Consider the following 16,414-nt stretch of genomic DNA (forward strand, 5'->3'; position numbering starts at 1 on the left):
GGTATGAATCAGCCTGAGCTGGAGCCGCCGTCTTATTTATGTGGCATCTAGAGTGCAAGGTATCCGTACTCCGCACCCTGGATAGCTCTCGTACGAGTAGGTAGGTATCTCACTATGGGCCTTGGCATTACCTGCCCTGCTATGGGCGTATGGCCCTTCAGCCCTTGAGGGTTCGTAATCTTAGGGGGCAGGGCAACGACAGGAATTGAATTACACGACAAGCTTAACTCCTATCCCCCTGGAACTCTAGCCAGGCGGTAAGCCCTTGGAGTCCGTGTGTCCTTCGTAAATTTGCCCTCGGGACCCCTTTCCTTCTGTCGTGCCCCCTACTGTAAGTTGGATCTGGCGGGAGGTGGTGAGTACGCGCAATTTAGGGACTTGTGTCCTTGAGGAGGGTAGGAGGTGCCCAGGCATATTAACTAGTCATAGCTGCGACTAAGTCGATGTTAGCCCGCTTTTAGCCAGATACTAAGAGCGAGGGTACCACTAAGGACAGAGTGGTGGTGGGAGTCACCCGGAGAGGCTGCAGTATCCGGTCCAGACTAGGCCAAAGGAGGGCCGAGGGCGACATTTCGCACACTCCCACTCCCACTCCCTCTTCCACTACTGAGTCGCGACTCCACAGTCGTCCGCAGTCCATACGCCTCATTGCTCCTCCTCCTCCAACCAACTTTACTCGTAGTCCGCATACTTGGAACTGAGCAGTGGCGCTCGCTCGTTGACATCCCTTCTCTAAGCAGACCAGCACAGCACTTGCTCTTCCAGCTCCATCCCAGTCCCCATTGCCAAATACCTTGCAATATACCAAGTATACTTGCACTTCCATCTACATTCACATTTCAGGCTTATTGTCACCAGCCTCAACCAGCGCCCATCCTGACATGGCGCTCCGCAGATAACGCCTCAGTTCCGATCCCACTGCCGTCCTCTTGCCCACCTCGTCCTATCCACCAACTTCCCACTCGCCATCATTATCGGATACTGCTTCTCGATCTTGTTCTTCACAAGCGTTCCTGATCACTATTGCTCTGCCTCGACCATCGTTTGATTCTGTGGATCCATTCACTTGGTCTCTGCAACATCATGGCTACCGAGAAACGCAACTTTTCCAGTCTCTCCTTCTCCTCGAAGAAGCATCTCAATGGTGACACTTCAGGTTCCGGTACACATACGCCTACCACTACCAAACTCAAGAACTTTTTCCGCATCAACAGCGGTGGCAGTCAAACTTCTATAGGCTCAGATGGTTTACCTACCCCCAAGACCGAGACAAAGCCCCTCAAACAATCCCGATTCCTACCAGCCTTGGGCCGAAACCGTTCTACCACCATTGCCAGCGACGGGCATCCCCTTGACGATACTATAGCCTCCCCCACTGCACAGGCCAATCCTTATTTCATCCATCAAGGTCTCCCTGCTTTGCGCCATCATAACGAGGGTAGTGTCCCCCCTTCTCCTCCCGATACCCCAAAGGTCCAGGTCAATGGCGCAACGCCTCAGGAAAATCTGGTCTCTGCAGGAAAGGAAGAACTGGCCAGGAAACTAAGACGAGTGGCATCTGCTCCCAATGCCCAGGGTCTTTTCAATGCCAATAAGACTGCTGGAGATCGACCTCAGACGGCAGAACTGGGCAAGGAACCTCTCGAGGTCGGATCAGGGTCTTCTCCTAAACTAGGAATGATAGCCCAGGAAGATGCTAGCACATTGAGTCTGCCTGGTCTTCCAAAGCCTGGGGCCAAATCTCCTCTACCGGGGCAGATCCGACAGTCAATTGCTTTTCGGCGAACGTATAGTTCGAACTCGATCAAAGTCCGAAACGTTGAGGTCGGTCCTGGGAGTTTCGATAAAATAAAACTCATTGGAAAAGGGGATGTGGGAAAGGTTTATTTGGTTCGTGAGAAGAAGTCAAATCGTCTCTACGCTATGAAAGGTCAGTGTGAAGTACTCCATCAATGAGGTGCAAGCTAATTTGGAGCAGTTCTCAGCAAGAAAGAAATGATTAAACGGAACAAGATCAAGCGAGCTCTGGCTGAGCAAGAAATCCTCGCTACCAGCAATCACCCATTCATTGTTACGTTATATCACTCTTTCCAATCCGAAGAGCATTTATACCTATGCATGGAATACTGCAGTGGTGGAGAGTTCTTCCGAGCATTACAAACCCGACCGAACAAGTGCGTTGGCGAGGAAGATGCTCGATTCTATGCAGCTGAAGTTACAGCTGCGCTGGAGTATCTGCATTTGATGGGTTTTATATACCGAGATTTGAAACCCGAGAGTAAGCATACCCTCTGCTTGTCAGAACGAGACCCTGACATATTCAGACATCCTTCTGCATCAGTCCGGTCATATCATGTTGTCAGATTTCGACTTATCCAAACAATCGGATTCTGGAGGTGCCCCTACGATGATTTTGGGGACTCGCAATGCTTCCAATCCAACAGGATATCCCCTGGTGGACACCAAGTCTTGTATCGCCGATTTCCGCACCAATTCGTTCGTCGGCACTGAAGAATACATTGCTCCCGAGGTTATTAAAGGCAACGGGCATACGAGTGCAGTCGATTGGTGGACTCTAGGAATTCTGATCTATGAAATGTTGTTTGGAACAACTCCGTTCAAAGGCAAAAATCGCAATGCCACATTCGCGAATATTCTCCGAGACGAGGTTCCTTTCCCAGACCATTCCCACTCGACCCAAGTGAGCAAGTGAGTGTCACCCGACCGCTGTGATTGGCGATACACTAACGTGGTACAGTTTGTGTAAATCTGTGATCCGCAAGCTGCTGATCAAAGACGAGGTCAAACGGCTAGGATCTCGTGCAGGCGCCTCGGATGTCAAGAGTCATCCGTTTTTCCGCCCTATAACCTGGGCACTTCTTCGACATATGAAGCCGCCGATGATCCCACACCAGGGTCGTGCAATTGACACGCTGAATTTCCGAACAGTCAAGGACAGCGGCAGTGTGGAGATTGGAGGGACGACCACTGTGCTCAAAGGTGTGCCTCTTGACTCGGGGATGGTGACTCCTGGGGGAGAAATCGCAGACCCATTTCTCGAGTTTAACAGTGTTACGCTACACCACGACGACGAAGATACGATCATGATGCAAGATGGTGGGCAAGCGACCAACCGGCGGTGAAGCTAGCGGTTCTTGTTACTCAGGCACCTATCTCGTAGGTCACTGAAATGCTTGGTCTTGTTTTGGTCTGGGGCAGCTACTCCTTGCCCGTATTTGGCGTTCGAGGAGCCATCTCAGATTGGTGGACAATGATCATGTGAGACGAGAGAACATGCTCTCTCCCGACGGTCAGTTGGCGCTGGTGGGTAGAACTCACCGTTGCACACACTCTTGTTTTCCGCAGCAATCAGGCATTAGGCATCAGGCATCTTCTGGAGTTTCATGAAACCAAAAAGGCGCATGTACAGATATACGGAGGATTAAGACCAGGAGATTACTGATACTGGTAGCTGTTATATGAATTCGTGGAATCCATTTCCACAGCCCCTTCATGATTGGTCTGAGGGTCTCGTACCTGTGTGCTTGTGTATCTGGGTCTTCGGCAGTCAAGGACCCATTCCATCCGGTAGCTGGGATCCATCGCGGGTCCATCGCGGGTCCATCCCTCCCCACATTTGTCCCTCTTCTCTGCTAGTCATATTCTTGAGACACATGTAAGACCGGGATCAATGGTCACACGTCCTCCTCCCGGTGGAAACTTGACGGGGAGCGGTCAGGGACTGGCTTGCCCAATGACGTGGGCCTCGGGCAAAAATATCAAAAGGCCAATGATACCCAGCATTCTCTCCACGCGACATCTTTTCATTCTCTCACAATTCTTTCACTCTTCCTTTGTCCCTCTCCGCAATCAATCCGGCCGATGAGAGTTCCGTTGGTCTGGGGCCTGCTCTGGTTGACCTGACCCTAACCTGAACCTGCCATTCCACCTGCCACTCAACTATCTGCTATGGCCAGCTCCCCCCGTTTCTCTCCATTCATTCCCGTTCGCCGAGTCCGCATTAGATAGATCCCTGACTCAGCTTCGACTTGTGCGAATGGACCTTTCCTTTCACCGTCCTCTCTTCTCTTATCCCGGTCTGTAAATTCCTTACGCATCCAACAATACCAGTCCAACATGAAGTTTGGACGCAACCTGCCCCGCAATCAGGTCCCCGAGTGGGCTTCCTCCTATATCAACTACAAAGCACTGAAGAAGCTGATCAAAGCATCGGCCGAGGGCCTGAAGCAGGACGGGAACCTCGACCTTGCTGGTAGGACGGGCTGATAGTAGCGAGCTATTGGCAATGCTTATTGTGTCTAGGGTTCTTCTATTCCTTGGACCGAAACCTCGAAGACGTGGACCATTTCTACAACAAGAAATACCAGGACTTCTCCAGGCGTCTCAAGCTCCTTGAGGACCGATATTCGCCCTCTCTGCAGGCCGCCGCTCAACTCGAAGAAGATGAACGTGAAGACCTCCTTGCGGCCTTGCTGGAACTGCGAGCCCAACTGCGCAACCTGCAATGGTATGGCGAGGTCAATAGGAGGGGCTTCATCAAGATCACGAAAAAGTTGGACAAGCGCATACCTGAAGCACATGCACAGAAGAAGTACCTCGAATTGAGGGTTGACCCTTCGGCTTTTGCTACAAATACACAGTTGTCTTCTTCTTTGAGCAAGATCAACGATTGGATCTCAGTCCTTGGTGAGGTTGCAGCGTTGACCAGCAACGAAGATCGAGCCTCTATCTCATCTGCGTCACTGAAACACACCACTTCTCGTCCGTCTTTGCATGTTTCCCCCGAACAGACAGCAAAGATTGAAGCCGGTATCCGACAGAACGACACGGGATATCTTGAACAACTGATCAAGGGATTCCGGACTAAGCCGGAGTCCGACATCTCAGAGCATTCCATCCAACAATTCCTGAAACTGTTACTTCAGCGAGCCATATCCGCTCGAAGCCGTGTTTCAACTGCTCTTCTCTTACGGGAAATCGTTTTCTTGGACGATGCGGATGATATCAATGGTCGGAATGCAATTCATCGTTTGGTTGTGTCAATAGGTCGAAAGCAGTCGAACATTGACCAAGAACCAAGCCTTCAACTTCTTCCCAACGCTGAGACGGAGCTGACCAACTTTATCGTCCCTGCTACACCTCCCGTGGTGCCTTTCAAACGATCCGTCCCTCATGAAAACCAGAGAGCTCAAATCTTGACTCGAGATGACGAGTCGATTTCGTTCCTTGCCTTCGTTCTAAATAGTCTTCAGACCTCGCAGCGGGCGGGACTGATGGCAAGAGACGGCTCCGGCCGCACGCCACTTCACTATGCTGCTGAATATGGCATCCGAGTTATGTGCGAGGTTATCATTGAGCGCCTCAAATACTGGAAACTTTTCAATGTTGACGGCGGCATTGACGGCCCACTCTGGCAGGATAACGACGGCTGGGCACCCTTACACCTGAGTGTGATCGGTGGCCACCCTCTTACAACTCAAGCACTGCTTGATGCAGAGCAAGCCATGGCCCCTGAATTCTCAAGGTCTACCGTACGTCGAAACTCTCCAAAGTCTTCAGCTGTCCTAGCTCTGGCTGTAAAGGCGAATTTCATCGACATCGTGGGACTCCTTGTGAAGGCAGGTGTCGACATCAATTATCAAGACGAGCACGGCGACTCAGCTCTCCATTTGGCAGCCAGATTCGGCCATGTTGAATGTGCAAAGATCTTGCTTGCCGGCAGCGACATTCAAAAGGCAAACACGGAATTGTGTGAAAAGACCTACAGTTGGACACCATTATTCATCGCCTGTGTTGATGGACATTTGCCGGTCGTCGAAGTTCTGATTGAAGCTTCGGCCGACTTGGAAAGACTTGATTCTTCGGGTTGGACAGCAAAGGAGCATGCAGCATTGCGTGGGCATGTCAATATCGCAAAATTGCTCTGCGATGTCCTTCATGAGCCTGAGCAGGATCCCGATTCAATCACATCAACTTCTCCACCAGTCTCTTCGTCACTCTCTGAGAGGAAATCAAACGACATTGCAACGCCTACATCGGCAGTAAAAATGAGCGAACCAGTCAAGAGTTTCGGTCATCGATACCTCACAGATAAGAGCATGATACTTGTCAGTCTTGGTACTATGGACACCCGCAAGTCCATTCGTCCCGTTAATCTCGATCGAATACCTCTGGCTAATGCGCATTCGACCCAACTGGACACTGCCCTCTCAATTGTGGTTTCTGCAAAATCAGCTGAAGGCGAGGCTGAAGTCATTGACTTGCCGGTGCAAGACAATCTCTCCACGGAGCCAATAGTCTTCCACGCTGCAGATCCGTCAAAAGTCAAATTATTCTTTGACCTGATTCCAACCTATTCCGGATCGAAGGAGCGTGTCGTTGGCCGCGGCGTCGCACTCCTGTCTACGATCAAGCCTAATATTGGCACCAAGCGAATGCTCCTACAAGGTGATGTGACAATACCAATTGTCGCCGCGAATGACCTTGAGGTTATCGGCTCAGTGACCTTCAACTTCTTGGTGATTACACCATTCCATCATCCCAACATGTCCATTACAGAAAATCAGACGTATTGGAAGAGTATGACGTCGACCATGGTCATTGGCCATCGTGGACTGGGCAAGAATTTGGCAGCTGGTCGTCGCTCTCTCCAGTTGGGTGAAAACACCATCCAGTCCTTCATTGCAGCAGCCAATCTAGGTGCTTCATACGTTGAATTCGATGTACAGCTTACCAAGGATCATGTTCCGGTCATCTACCATGATTTCTTGGTCAGTGAAACAGGTGTCGACGCTCCAGTGCATACTCTGACCCTAGAACAATTCCTCCATGTCAACGAAATGAGAACACCACGCCACTCAAGGCCGGCATCCCCTGTGCTCTTCGAGAATCCAAAGGTTAGTACCCTCAAGGGCGGTGATCCGCGGGCTTCCAGACTGCGATCTATGTCTGTGGGTGGTGGAGATAACAATGAGCCACTCGAGATGCAAGAACGGATGAAGCATACCCGGGACTTCAAGAAGAAAGGATTTAAAGGAAACAGCCGTGGAAATCACATCCAAGCACCATTTGCCACCTTGGAAGAAATGTTCCGCAAAGTCCCCTCCAACGTGGGCTTTAACATCGAGATGAAATATCCTATGCTGTCGGAAAGTGAAGACGAAGAAATGGACACTTATGCTGTTGAACTCAATTCTTTTGTCGACACGGTCTTGACCAAGGTCTACGACTTGGGTAAAGGAAGGAACATCATCTTCTCATCCTTCAATCCGGATATCTGCCTGTTGCTATCTTTCAAACAACCAAGTATTCCCGTCTTATTCCTCACTGATGCTGGGACGTCTCCTGTTGGGGATGTTCGGGCCACGAGTCTACAAGAGGCTATTCGCTTTGCGAGTCGTTGGAATCTTCTAGGTATTGTCAGCGCTGCCGACCCGCTGGTCTGTGCTCCGCGACTAGTTCGCGTGGTCAAAGAGAGTGGTCTGGTCTGTGTCAGTTACGGAGCGCTCAACAATGATTCATCCAAGGTCAAGTTGCAAGTGAAACAGGGAATTGATGCAGTCATTGTCGACTCGGTCCTCGCCATCCGACGAGGTCTAACCGGTTCGAAAGCCGGCTCCGCGAAGGAAACCGCCGCTGGCACTGCAGGCAAGAGTTACTTGAGCTCCGCGGTCGACAACACCCGTTCCAGTGCCTCCCTGGCAGAGAGATTGTCCGGAAGCACCGAGAGTCTCGAGATCCCGGCCGCCCTACCAAAGACAACAATGGAGCCCGATGAGATCGCCGCGGGTGACGGTGTCGGCAGCGTCATCTCCGAGTCTGAGAGTCTGAGTGCCACAAGCACAGGTGATTCTGAGGTAAGGGTTGAAGATGGTGGTGTGACTACCGCTACTCCATCAGCAGCGTTGTCGGTGCCTGGTCTCACCAAGGAGGCGAGAGTCGAGGTCAAGAAGACCCCGCCAAGGCAGATCAATCGTGCAGCTTGATTTCGAGTTCGAGTTCAAGTCTCGGCATCTGCCAAGGGGATCTTTGATATTGACACCATGCTTGGCTGGCTGGCAAGCTGGCCAGCAGGGAAAATTTTTCCACAACAAAACGGATAGGTGACTACGGATATGCACGGATCTCACAAACACAACAGAATCTCAACAACAGTTCCGTGGGAGGACAGATGAATCGATAAGGGAAATGGGTTTTCATCTGCTCAGGATAATATTGTCTTGGGTCACTAGATTTACCTGAGGAAGGTGCTAGGCGGCTTCTTTGTTTTCAAACCGACGTACCAGTTGCGACAAGCAGCCCGTTGTGCTCAGTATGGTATGAAATAGAGGCGAAAATCGATCCCACAGGGGACCGCAGGGGCTGGCTCCCCAGGCTCCCCAAATGCACTCGTTGTAGTGGTGCGCATATAGAGCGGGCTAGCTAGCTATCATAGGGACACAGGACATCCAATTCTGATTCGACTTACGTGTATCCTTTCACATCCCATTCCGTCCGCTTAATTGGTCCGGTTTCCTTTACCCTCGGTGTCTGTCTGGGAGATACGGTAGGGCAGGTGCGGAAACCTTCCTCTGGCTTTTCACTTAGATTCTGGGACCATGTTGGGGATTAAGTATCTAGAAGTATTGGGGATTTTGTGGAATGAGTTCTTGGCAGGCGGCGCTCGTCCTTATGTGCCTATCTATCCAACTATCCAACCGCCTGCCTATATCCTTATCTGAGCCTTGAGTCTTCGAAGATCCAGCCGTCCTCGGGAGTGAGGATGCTCCCTATATCTATGAAGGTATGTACCAAGACGGGGAAGGAGCGGGAGGAAACAGAGCAGGAGCAAGGAGCAGACTCAACAACACTTCCAACCCCCCACCCCTTTTTTACCCCCTCTCCATGGCAAAAAGTTTCATCGGCAGTGCTTCGCGGGGCAGACATCACGTCACATCAAGCACGCATCCTTCTCGCTCGAGTGTAGTTCGCTTCCGCCAACGCGGATTTTCTTGACCCTGACGGCAGGAGTAGCGCCCTTGGTCTTCGAGCTCGCGGGTGCGGGTCCTGCACTCGAGATGAAGACGTCGACAATCCATTCGTACCAGACCTTGCGGTCGTCGGTCTTCCGCCACATCGTGACGCGCAGCTCGGACGAGTCGGGCACGGTTAGTGGGACCTATGCGTTGAGGTTGCGGTTAGTGAAAAGCGGAGAGGAGGGGCAGTGGGTAGGAACAAGTTTCCAGGGTTGGTGGGTGGGTGTGGGTGTGTGTGTGTGTATGCGAGTGAGTGAGAGAGAGAGAGAGAGAGAGAGAGAGAGAGAGAGAGAGTGAGTGAGAGAGAGAGTGTGTGTGTGTGTGGGTGGGTGGGTGTGGGTGTGGGTGTGTACACAGAGTGTGCATAGCATAGCATCGCATAGCGTACCTTCAATGGAAAGTAAATCGGGAACCAGGAAATCATGCTCTCGCTCTTGGCGTCCATGGTGTTCGGGTTGGTAGAGAGCTCGACTCCCTTGTAGAGGACCGTCTCAAAGTATCCGGCTAGGCCGTGGCAGGTGCCACGGTTGGGGATCGGGAAGGTCAATATGCTACTGCGGGCGTTGTGTGCGTTGGAGAGAGAGATTGGTTCGGATGATAAGGGTGATGGAGATGTCGTTGTGGTTGATGAGGAGGTGGTGGCGGTGGTGGAAGAGGCCGGGAGTAGCGGGTTCGGGTGTTGGAACGACCACGTCGTGCCGATGATGGGCTGGGGTGTCATTATGCCTGGTGCTGGAACTGAGATGGGAGGGCTGCTTGCTCCTCCAACGACGCCTCCGATGCTCTGCGCCACAGCCTTGCGATTGGCAGTTGAGGTGCCCGAGGAGGTCGATGAGACAGCTTGAGTGGTTGTCGATGCATCGCTAGAGCCTTCCTCCGCAACGCTGGTGGTGCTCAGATAGTCAACTGCGTTCAACATGACCACGTAGGGTATCTCAGCCGCGTGGGGCGTCGTGCTGGTCATCCCATGCGTGATGTCGGCGTATAGCTTGGGCGCAGCAATGGGCGTCAAATGCGCCGTGTATGACGCTGGAATGCTGATCCCGTGCACCGGGTTCATCAGGTGCTGGACGCCGTCGAGGCATTCCGGGCTGAGTTCGTTATCGGCGAAGGATCCCAGGAGCTCGGAGATCAGGATGTCGATCTTGTATGTTGTTGGTTGGGTGGGAGCAGGCTCTGAGGTCGCTAGAAGAGAGGGAGAGTCTAGCGATGGGGGCCCGGTGAAAGAGGCGGTCGTCCCTGTGGATTTCGGGTTCTTGGTGCTAGTGTCTCCCTTTTGTGACTCTTGATCTTCGGAGTCGTCTTGCTCAGTGTTGTAAATCCGGCTCGTCGGCTGTGAGCTCGCTGGGCGAAGGGGGCCCCTCCAGGTCCTCATATCGGATTTGACTAGGTTAACACGCTTGTTCCAGATCGCCTCGTTGTGCCGCTGTAGCAGGACGAAAGCGTTGGGATTCTTCTCCAATGCCCACATGTCGATTTCAACACCAACATCCTCGCTGGCTTTCAGTGCTCGACTTACCAGGGGGCCACGGCCAGCACCGACCACCGCCACGACAACACGGCCATCTGGGTTGGACGTGGGCTTCCCTTGCTCTATCCAGTCGTGCAATGCTCTGGCTATCGCACGCTCATACCAGGCGTACTTAATGGGATCTTTTTCAAAGACCTCATATGTGATACTTTCAAGGTTCACTGTCAGTGGCTGCAAGGGGGCCTGGAGGTAATCTTGATATCCGGCACCAAAGCGGTCCAGAGGTGTCAGAACTGGTTGTTTGGTTTGCAAGTTTCGCATGTATGAAAGCTGTGGGGTTGGGTCTTTGAGCTGAGGATTCTCAGCGGCTTCAGCAGGCGTAGGAAATGCTGCCGTCGATGAGGCTCCTTGCTGATCCAACCCGATCGGGTTGGACCCCGGAACAGATCCTACATCACATAGTAGAAACCATGGCGGAGTACGAAGGCGGATGAAACGGCTGATAAAAGATTGATGCGCACGTGAGAGAACAGGATAGCCCTTCGCATTTTTCGCAAAGATCTTGCCGTCAAGAGTCAAAAGTCGAACTGGCTCGGAATACCATCTTGATTGGATGGGGACAGGAGGGAGGAGCTTCGGTAGTGACAAGGCTGAAAGAGGAAATCAGCATCAGGCATGGAACCGAGGGGACTCTCGTAGCCGGTGGAGGCCAGAGGAAAATAACAGTTTGGCTGGAACCTGTATATGCTTACCTACACCCAATCTTGAATGGTATTTACAGATTGATCTAATTATATCCCAAGCCTCCCAGGTTCCAAAAAGATCTAGTCTCGTCTGTTGTTCTAAGTCCTCATCGTCTAAGAATTGTTGACGAGTAAACGGCGTCAAATCGCCCATTTCCTTAACCAATTCTTCCGGATGATCGATGATAGGTTGCCACACATAGAGCTGAATGTAGGGCGCTTCAGAAAGGGCGTCCATGATTGCGCGGGCATACTGCGCAATTCCACTATCTGAAGTGCCATGACCGCGTAGACGTGGGCCAGGAACCAGAAGGTACGTGATGCCACAGAAAGCCGCATAAGCTAATTCAAGGTTCAGTACTTGGCGCGAGACTTCTGCAATAATAGGATCGGGAGAAGTGAGATCGATCCAAGAACTGGAGATCCCAATGATCTGGCTGATGGAATCATCAGGAGTCAGAGGTGTGTCCGCCGGTGTAAGGGGGGGAATGACCACTGGGGAAGCGTTTTTGGTCTTGGTGATGTCCTCAGTGCCATTCGAATGTTGGGAAAGAAAAGTGGAAAGTAAAGTTAACACTCTAGATTGAAAATGAGGCGTCGTTATAGGACTTGTGAGCATATCATACTTTTCTGGGTCAGCAGGCGGAAATCAGAGAGATGCAGGTTAGAGCCTCACATTTGCAGCATGAGCATCTTGAACTGTCTGGAGAGTCACTGGTAGAGGCCGTTTTGAGTCATGATGCCCGATGACAAAGTGTGGGGACTCGTCCATGGTTCCTGAATGTAATGTGGATCTTTTTTATGGTCTATCGTGTCTCAGATGAAAAAGCTATGATGGTTTGAAAGTTTTGCAGCTACTAGACCACGCATGGCAAGGTATCCATGGTGGAAGAGGGCTGGAAACGCTGAAATGGATATCAATAAATCATTTCAAGTTGTGCTTGATGATCCATTTCTATCGACGGAGAGATCTCAAAAACAGAAGAACCTGGCTTCATCGGGATCAAGAGTCTTGGACAAAATCCAAGATGTCAGATGGGGGACATGCCGGTATGAAGTGAAGAATGTAATTATTTACGGCCTTCGTAGAAAATCATCCAAAATTGGTTAGCGTCAATGCCCGCGCCAAGTCTTTTCGAGTTCGAGGTGCAGCCCGGCTTCAACTGGCCGAACTGAACTTCAATTCTGGACTTTCTTTGCACTTGGAAGCTCGACTGCCATACCCGTCCCCAACACGATGAGTGTGGCACGCTCATCCGAGTGCCTGTTGTGCTCGTTCTCAAAGACTTCTCGTGCAGGCACATCTGCTCGACGCCAATTCCATTCTTCCTCTGTCCAACACAACCGCAAACCACGTTTCCCTAGTGTCAAGCATAACGACCGCAAAGCACCTACTCACCCACTGTCCTACCTGAAGGATCGCGCCGACAAGTTCTTCGCTGAAGATGGAGCTGCCCCGGAGAGATATTCTCCACAGCAACGTGCTGCCATCGAAGCAGCCAAGAAGTTTGGAACCTTACAACATATAAAGGACTCACCAGGCCGCATGCGTGCCGAGCCATGGACCATGGACTACTTTGACGACTTGACAACAATAGATCCAGTTATCGACAAGCCTGTGCGAGCTCCTTGGACCAATATTGACGATGCTCAGCGCATGAAGGATGAAGATGAGATCGCAGAGGATTTTATCGAAGAGGCAATGAAAAAGACAAGCCTGGAGACCTGGGTTGACGAAGATGGCGTGGAACACCTGGTTCCTGGCGCGGGAGAGAACGAGTGGATGGAGTTCGACAAGAACCAACGCTTAACCACAGGCCGAGAAGAGTCCGAGCTCGCACCACGATCCGCTCTTGCTCCGGACCTACCCAACCTCTCAGAGCGCAAGAAGCTACCCAAAGAGGCCAGAAGCAACAAGACGGACGAAGAAGGCCAAGCGTTTCTGGCGCAACGAGAAGCTCCTTCTCCAGCCTTGGTGGCATTGATGCAGATGACCGGCTACAGCAGCAAAGAGATCTCACAACTCCGAGTTAAGACCATCATCTTCCATTCAGTCACCAACCAGACACGATTGGGAAAGATCCGTCGGGCTTACATGTTGTCTGTGGCGGGGAACGGCAATGGATTGATAGGTATTGGTGAAGGCAAGTCGATGGAAATGTCCGATGCCAGACTACAAAGTCAATACCGTGCGATCCGCAATATGCAGCCCATTTTGCGGTATGAGGATCGAACCGTCTTCGGGGATCTCAAGGCCAAATTCAGTGCCACAGAACTAGAACTGTACCCCCGCCCTCCAGGTATGTTTCGACTAATCAACTTGAGTCCGTCGATATATGCTAATCCGATCATAAACAGGATTTGGACTTCGCTGTCAACAGTACATCTGGGAAATCTGCAAATGTGCTGGCATCTCAGATCTTGCTGCCAAGGTCCATCGTGCCAGAAACCCGATGAACACGGTCAAAGCGACGGTCCAGGCGTTGTTGAGCCAAAAGGATCCCGAAGATATTGCCAGAGGTCGTGGCAAAAAGTTGGTGGATGTTCGGAAGGTGTATTATGCTGGACTCACATAGAATCTTGTACCAAAAATGTTTCGCAAAAGACTTGAGCGAGCAAGTCAATACTATGTAAGATACGTCTCATCTGTGGAGGGAAGTGAGTATTGGTCATTTTCCTGTCTCTGATTCCGCATGTGCGTTTGCTGCTAGTGCTCCGATCGGATGGATAGCTTCAGACATATGGAAATGGTCCATCGTGTGCGAGGAGAGTGTCGAAGAGCCATGGATACCCGATGATGGAGAGTATCGTCGTGTGCGATATATCAGACTCAGCGTTGGAGCATCCCTCATCTTTTCTGTTTTCATTCCAGGCCACGGGGCGAAGCTCGTCTTAGTCCGGTCATAAGCAAGAGTCGTACTTCGTACTGTCCAGCCTTTGGGTGGTTGGATGGTTATGCCCCGGCGACTTTTTTTTCAACCCACGCCAGGCTGGACGGTCTCATCGCCCGTGAAAACACTGCTGCCAGCGTCGCCCTCCAATTGTCCCTGCTGGAGAACAATACTATACACGCTAGCCTTCATCAAAGTATATACACTGGCGACCTTCCGCTCCAGCAGCCTCAGGCCCTCTGCGATCTCGAGCGTCATCGGCCCACCGGATAGACTTGCCAGCGTTGAAGATAACTAAATATAGGGAAATGGTGTGTATATGTCAGCTTTTGCCCTCCTCAAACTTTGCGATGATGGCTAGTAGGAGTGGATAATATGTACATGGGGAATTCGACAATCAACTTTGGCCGAGAAGCTGGTGCAAAAACGACAAAAGACTCAAGCGTGGATTTTCCATTCTTTCACTTTTCTTTGTTTTAGAGCTCACCTCGTTCATATTCTTCAAGAGTCGTTCGTATTCGTCGAGGACTTCTTGTTCAAGCGGGGAGACTCTGGAGCTGGCATCCCCTGTGAGACCTAGTAGTGGGTTTTTGGTGTCGTTGTAGATGCTGCTTTCGTCCATTGTTTTTCAACATGAACTTTTAGAGGATCGCTGGGGGCCCTTCTTGAGATGTATTTTGATGAGAAAACAGTGCCTATGGTTGGCTTCACAAGACTCAGGGTGGTTGTCAGACACTTGGCGTGGCAGTGCACGTGAAGCTCTGCGACGCGCTGGAAAAGAACGCGGTGCTGGGCACGCGTTATGTGTCGCCGTATAATTTGAGTTACAAAATGCTGAGCTGCACCGTATTCTTGACTTGAACTCAATACTTGATATCGTAAACTAGGCTTGGCTTTTTCATATGCATGTATTTGATGACGGGATTGGATTGTATCACTGAAAGGGCCATCTTGACCAATAGATGGACTTCGAGGGCATACGAGGTACCTTGGGCGAGGTAGACTTTAGGAGCTTACTGTGTTTAATGCATGTGTCTCAGTGAGGTACTACTCGTCGGCTGTTGCCTCGCAAGCCTCCTTTAGCAAGTTTTGGGTCTTCTGTTCACCAGTGTTCAACAATTGCAGTCAGGAATAGTACGAAGTAGACTGGGGAACCCATCTCCACAATGTCTTCTCCCCTATCGATTATTGGGGTGCTCTGGGTGAGAGTTCGGCTGCTCCTTGCCCACGTGGGAGGATCAACTGACGAAAAAGGGAGAGCCAATCTAAACCCTGTTGACCACGGAGTCCCGAGTAGTTTGATCGATGGTGACATTTAGTCAAAGCCTCTGGCGTGGTTAATCTGTCGACTGAAGCGGGCGAAGATTGAGTTCAGCCTCATCGCAATGGTTCTTGCTGGTGGATTTGCAAGCCTTCAGTCCTTGACAAGTCCGAGGCCCTATTCAAGCCCCCAGTAACCGAAGACACATGGACATAGACGAATGGGCCAATTTGCAGGGAGTTTGACAGCATTTGACACCGGATCTGGGTCCACGGGGCTTGAACCAAGCGGTGCCAGGTGGCGGCTACCGGGGGTGGAGACAGGCAATCATTTGAGGAGACCCAAAAGACTCGAGTCTAGAAGTCGACATCCTGCAAGCCCAAATTCACCTTACCGAGGACGAGGTCCTCCGTATTGTTCAGCTTACGAGTATGCAGAAGTCTTGGTGATTGTTTTGGGGCCATTGAGAAGACGCATTCCTTATCAAACTCAGCTATCAGCCAATGACAACTCAGAGCCACCATCATGGTGTTTGTCTGCCGTGTTACTCCTGCCTTTCCAACTCTACCAAAACCACTCGGCGCTCTACACGGCGTATCATACATGCTAAAATCAATCATTGCTTGTTTCTTAGGCACCCCTTTCAGCTGGCTAACAGCACTGGTTCGAGGATATACCCGACAAGCCCATCCCGCGGGCGTCCATTGGAATCAACCTAGCCTGGTTCCTCTCGCGTCGGAGTGTCTCGTGGCGTACGCTCTTATCTCTATCTAGCCAGCCACATTGTTCCCCAATATGTCACGGCACATACTCGTACCTTTTCTAATGCCTGAGGAGTCCTGGACTCTTGTGCAGCCGGTAGCGAGGTTTGTGCTACCGTCTTCCCACCTTTTCGGGCCTGGCTTGCACCACTATTCGCTGGGGCAATGTTTTCCTCCTATACGAGGTACTCACGGCACACAGCCGGTTGCCTACTACTTACTGACTGGGTAGCCGGAGTGCGATGACCTGGG

General features: G+C 51.3%; 5 protein-coding genes across 5 annotated transcripts; 3 read left to right on the plus strand and 2 right to left on the minus strand.

The window, feature by feature from the left end:
* Positions 1–1,083: 1,083 nt before the first annotated feature.
* On the plus strand, positions 1,084–3,143 carry A1O9_10946 (AGC/RSK/RSK-UNCLASSIFIED protein kinase; the record flags this gene model as incomplete). Its single annotated transcript, XM_013400174.1, has 4 exons — positions 1,084–1,930; positions 1,976–2,278; positions 2,325–2,709; positions 2,759–3,143. 4 exons carry the CDS (start codon positions 1,084–1,086, stop codon positions 3,141–3,143), a joined length of 1,920 nt encoding a protein of 639 aa, XP_013255628.1.
* Positions 3,144–4,137: 994 nt separating this feature from the next.
* On the plus strand, positions 4,138–8,006 carry A1O9_10947 (uncharacterized protein; the record flags this gene model as incomplete). Its single annotated transcript, XM_013400175.1, has 2 exons — positions 4,138–4,273; positions 4,324–8,006. 2 exons carry the CDS (start codon positions 4,138–4,140, stop codon positions 8,004–8,006), a joined length of 3,819 nt encoding a protein of 1,272 aa, XP_013255629.1.
* A 944-nt stretch (positions 8,007–8,950) lies between these two features.
* On the minus strand, positions 8,951–12,021 carry A1O9_10948 (uncharacterized protein; the record flags this gene model as incomplete). Its single annotated transcript, XM_013400176.1, has 4 exons — positions 8,951–9,178; positions 9,424–11,156; positions 11,259–11,874; positions 11,926–12,021. 4 exons carry the CDS (start codon positions 12,019–12,021, stop codon positions 8,951–8,953), a joined length of 2,673 nt encoding a protein of 890 aa, XP_013255630.1.
* Positions 12,022–12,486: 465 nt separating this feature from the next.
* On the plus strand, positions 12,487–13,825 carry A1O9_10949 (uncharacterized protein; the record flags this gene model as incomplete). Its single annotated transcript, XM_013400177.1, has 2 exons — positions 12,487–13,549; positions 13,608–13,825. 2 exons carry the CDS (start codon positions 12,487–12,489, stop codon positions 13,823–13,825), a joined length of 1,281 nt encoding a protein of 426 aa, XP_013255631.1.
* Positions 13,826–14,239: 414 nt separating this feature from the next.
* On the minus strand, positions 14,240–14,762 carry A1O9_10950 (uncharacterized protein; the record flags this gene model as incomplete). Its single annotated transcript, XM_013400178.1, has 2 exons — positions 14,240–14,434; positions 14,628–14,762. Coding segments are annotated over 2 exons (330 nt in total), but the record flags the coding sequence as incomplete, so codon positions are not given.
* Positions 14,763–16,414: the final 1,652 nt, after the last annotated feature.

Source organism: Exophiala aquamarina (assembly GCF_000709125.1).
Source record: "Exophiala aquamarina CBS 119918 chromosome Unknown aczIA-supercont1.15, whole genome shotgun sequence".
Lineage (NCBI taxonomy): Eukaryota > Fungi > Ascomycota > Eurotiomycetes > Chaetothyriales > Herpotrichiellaceae > Exophiala > Exophiala aquamarina.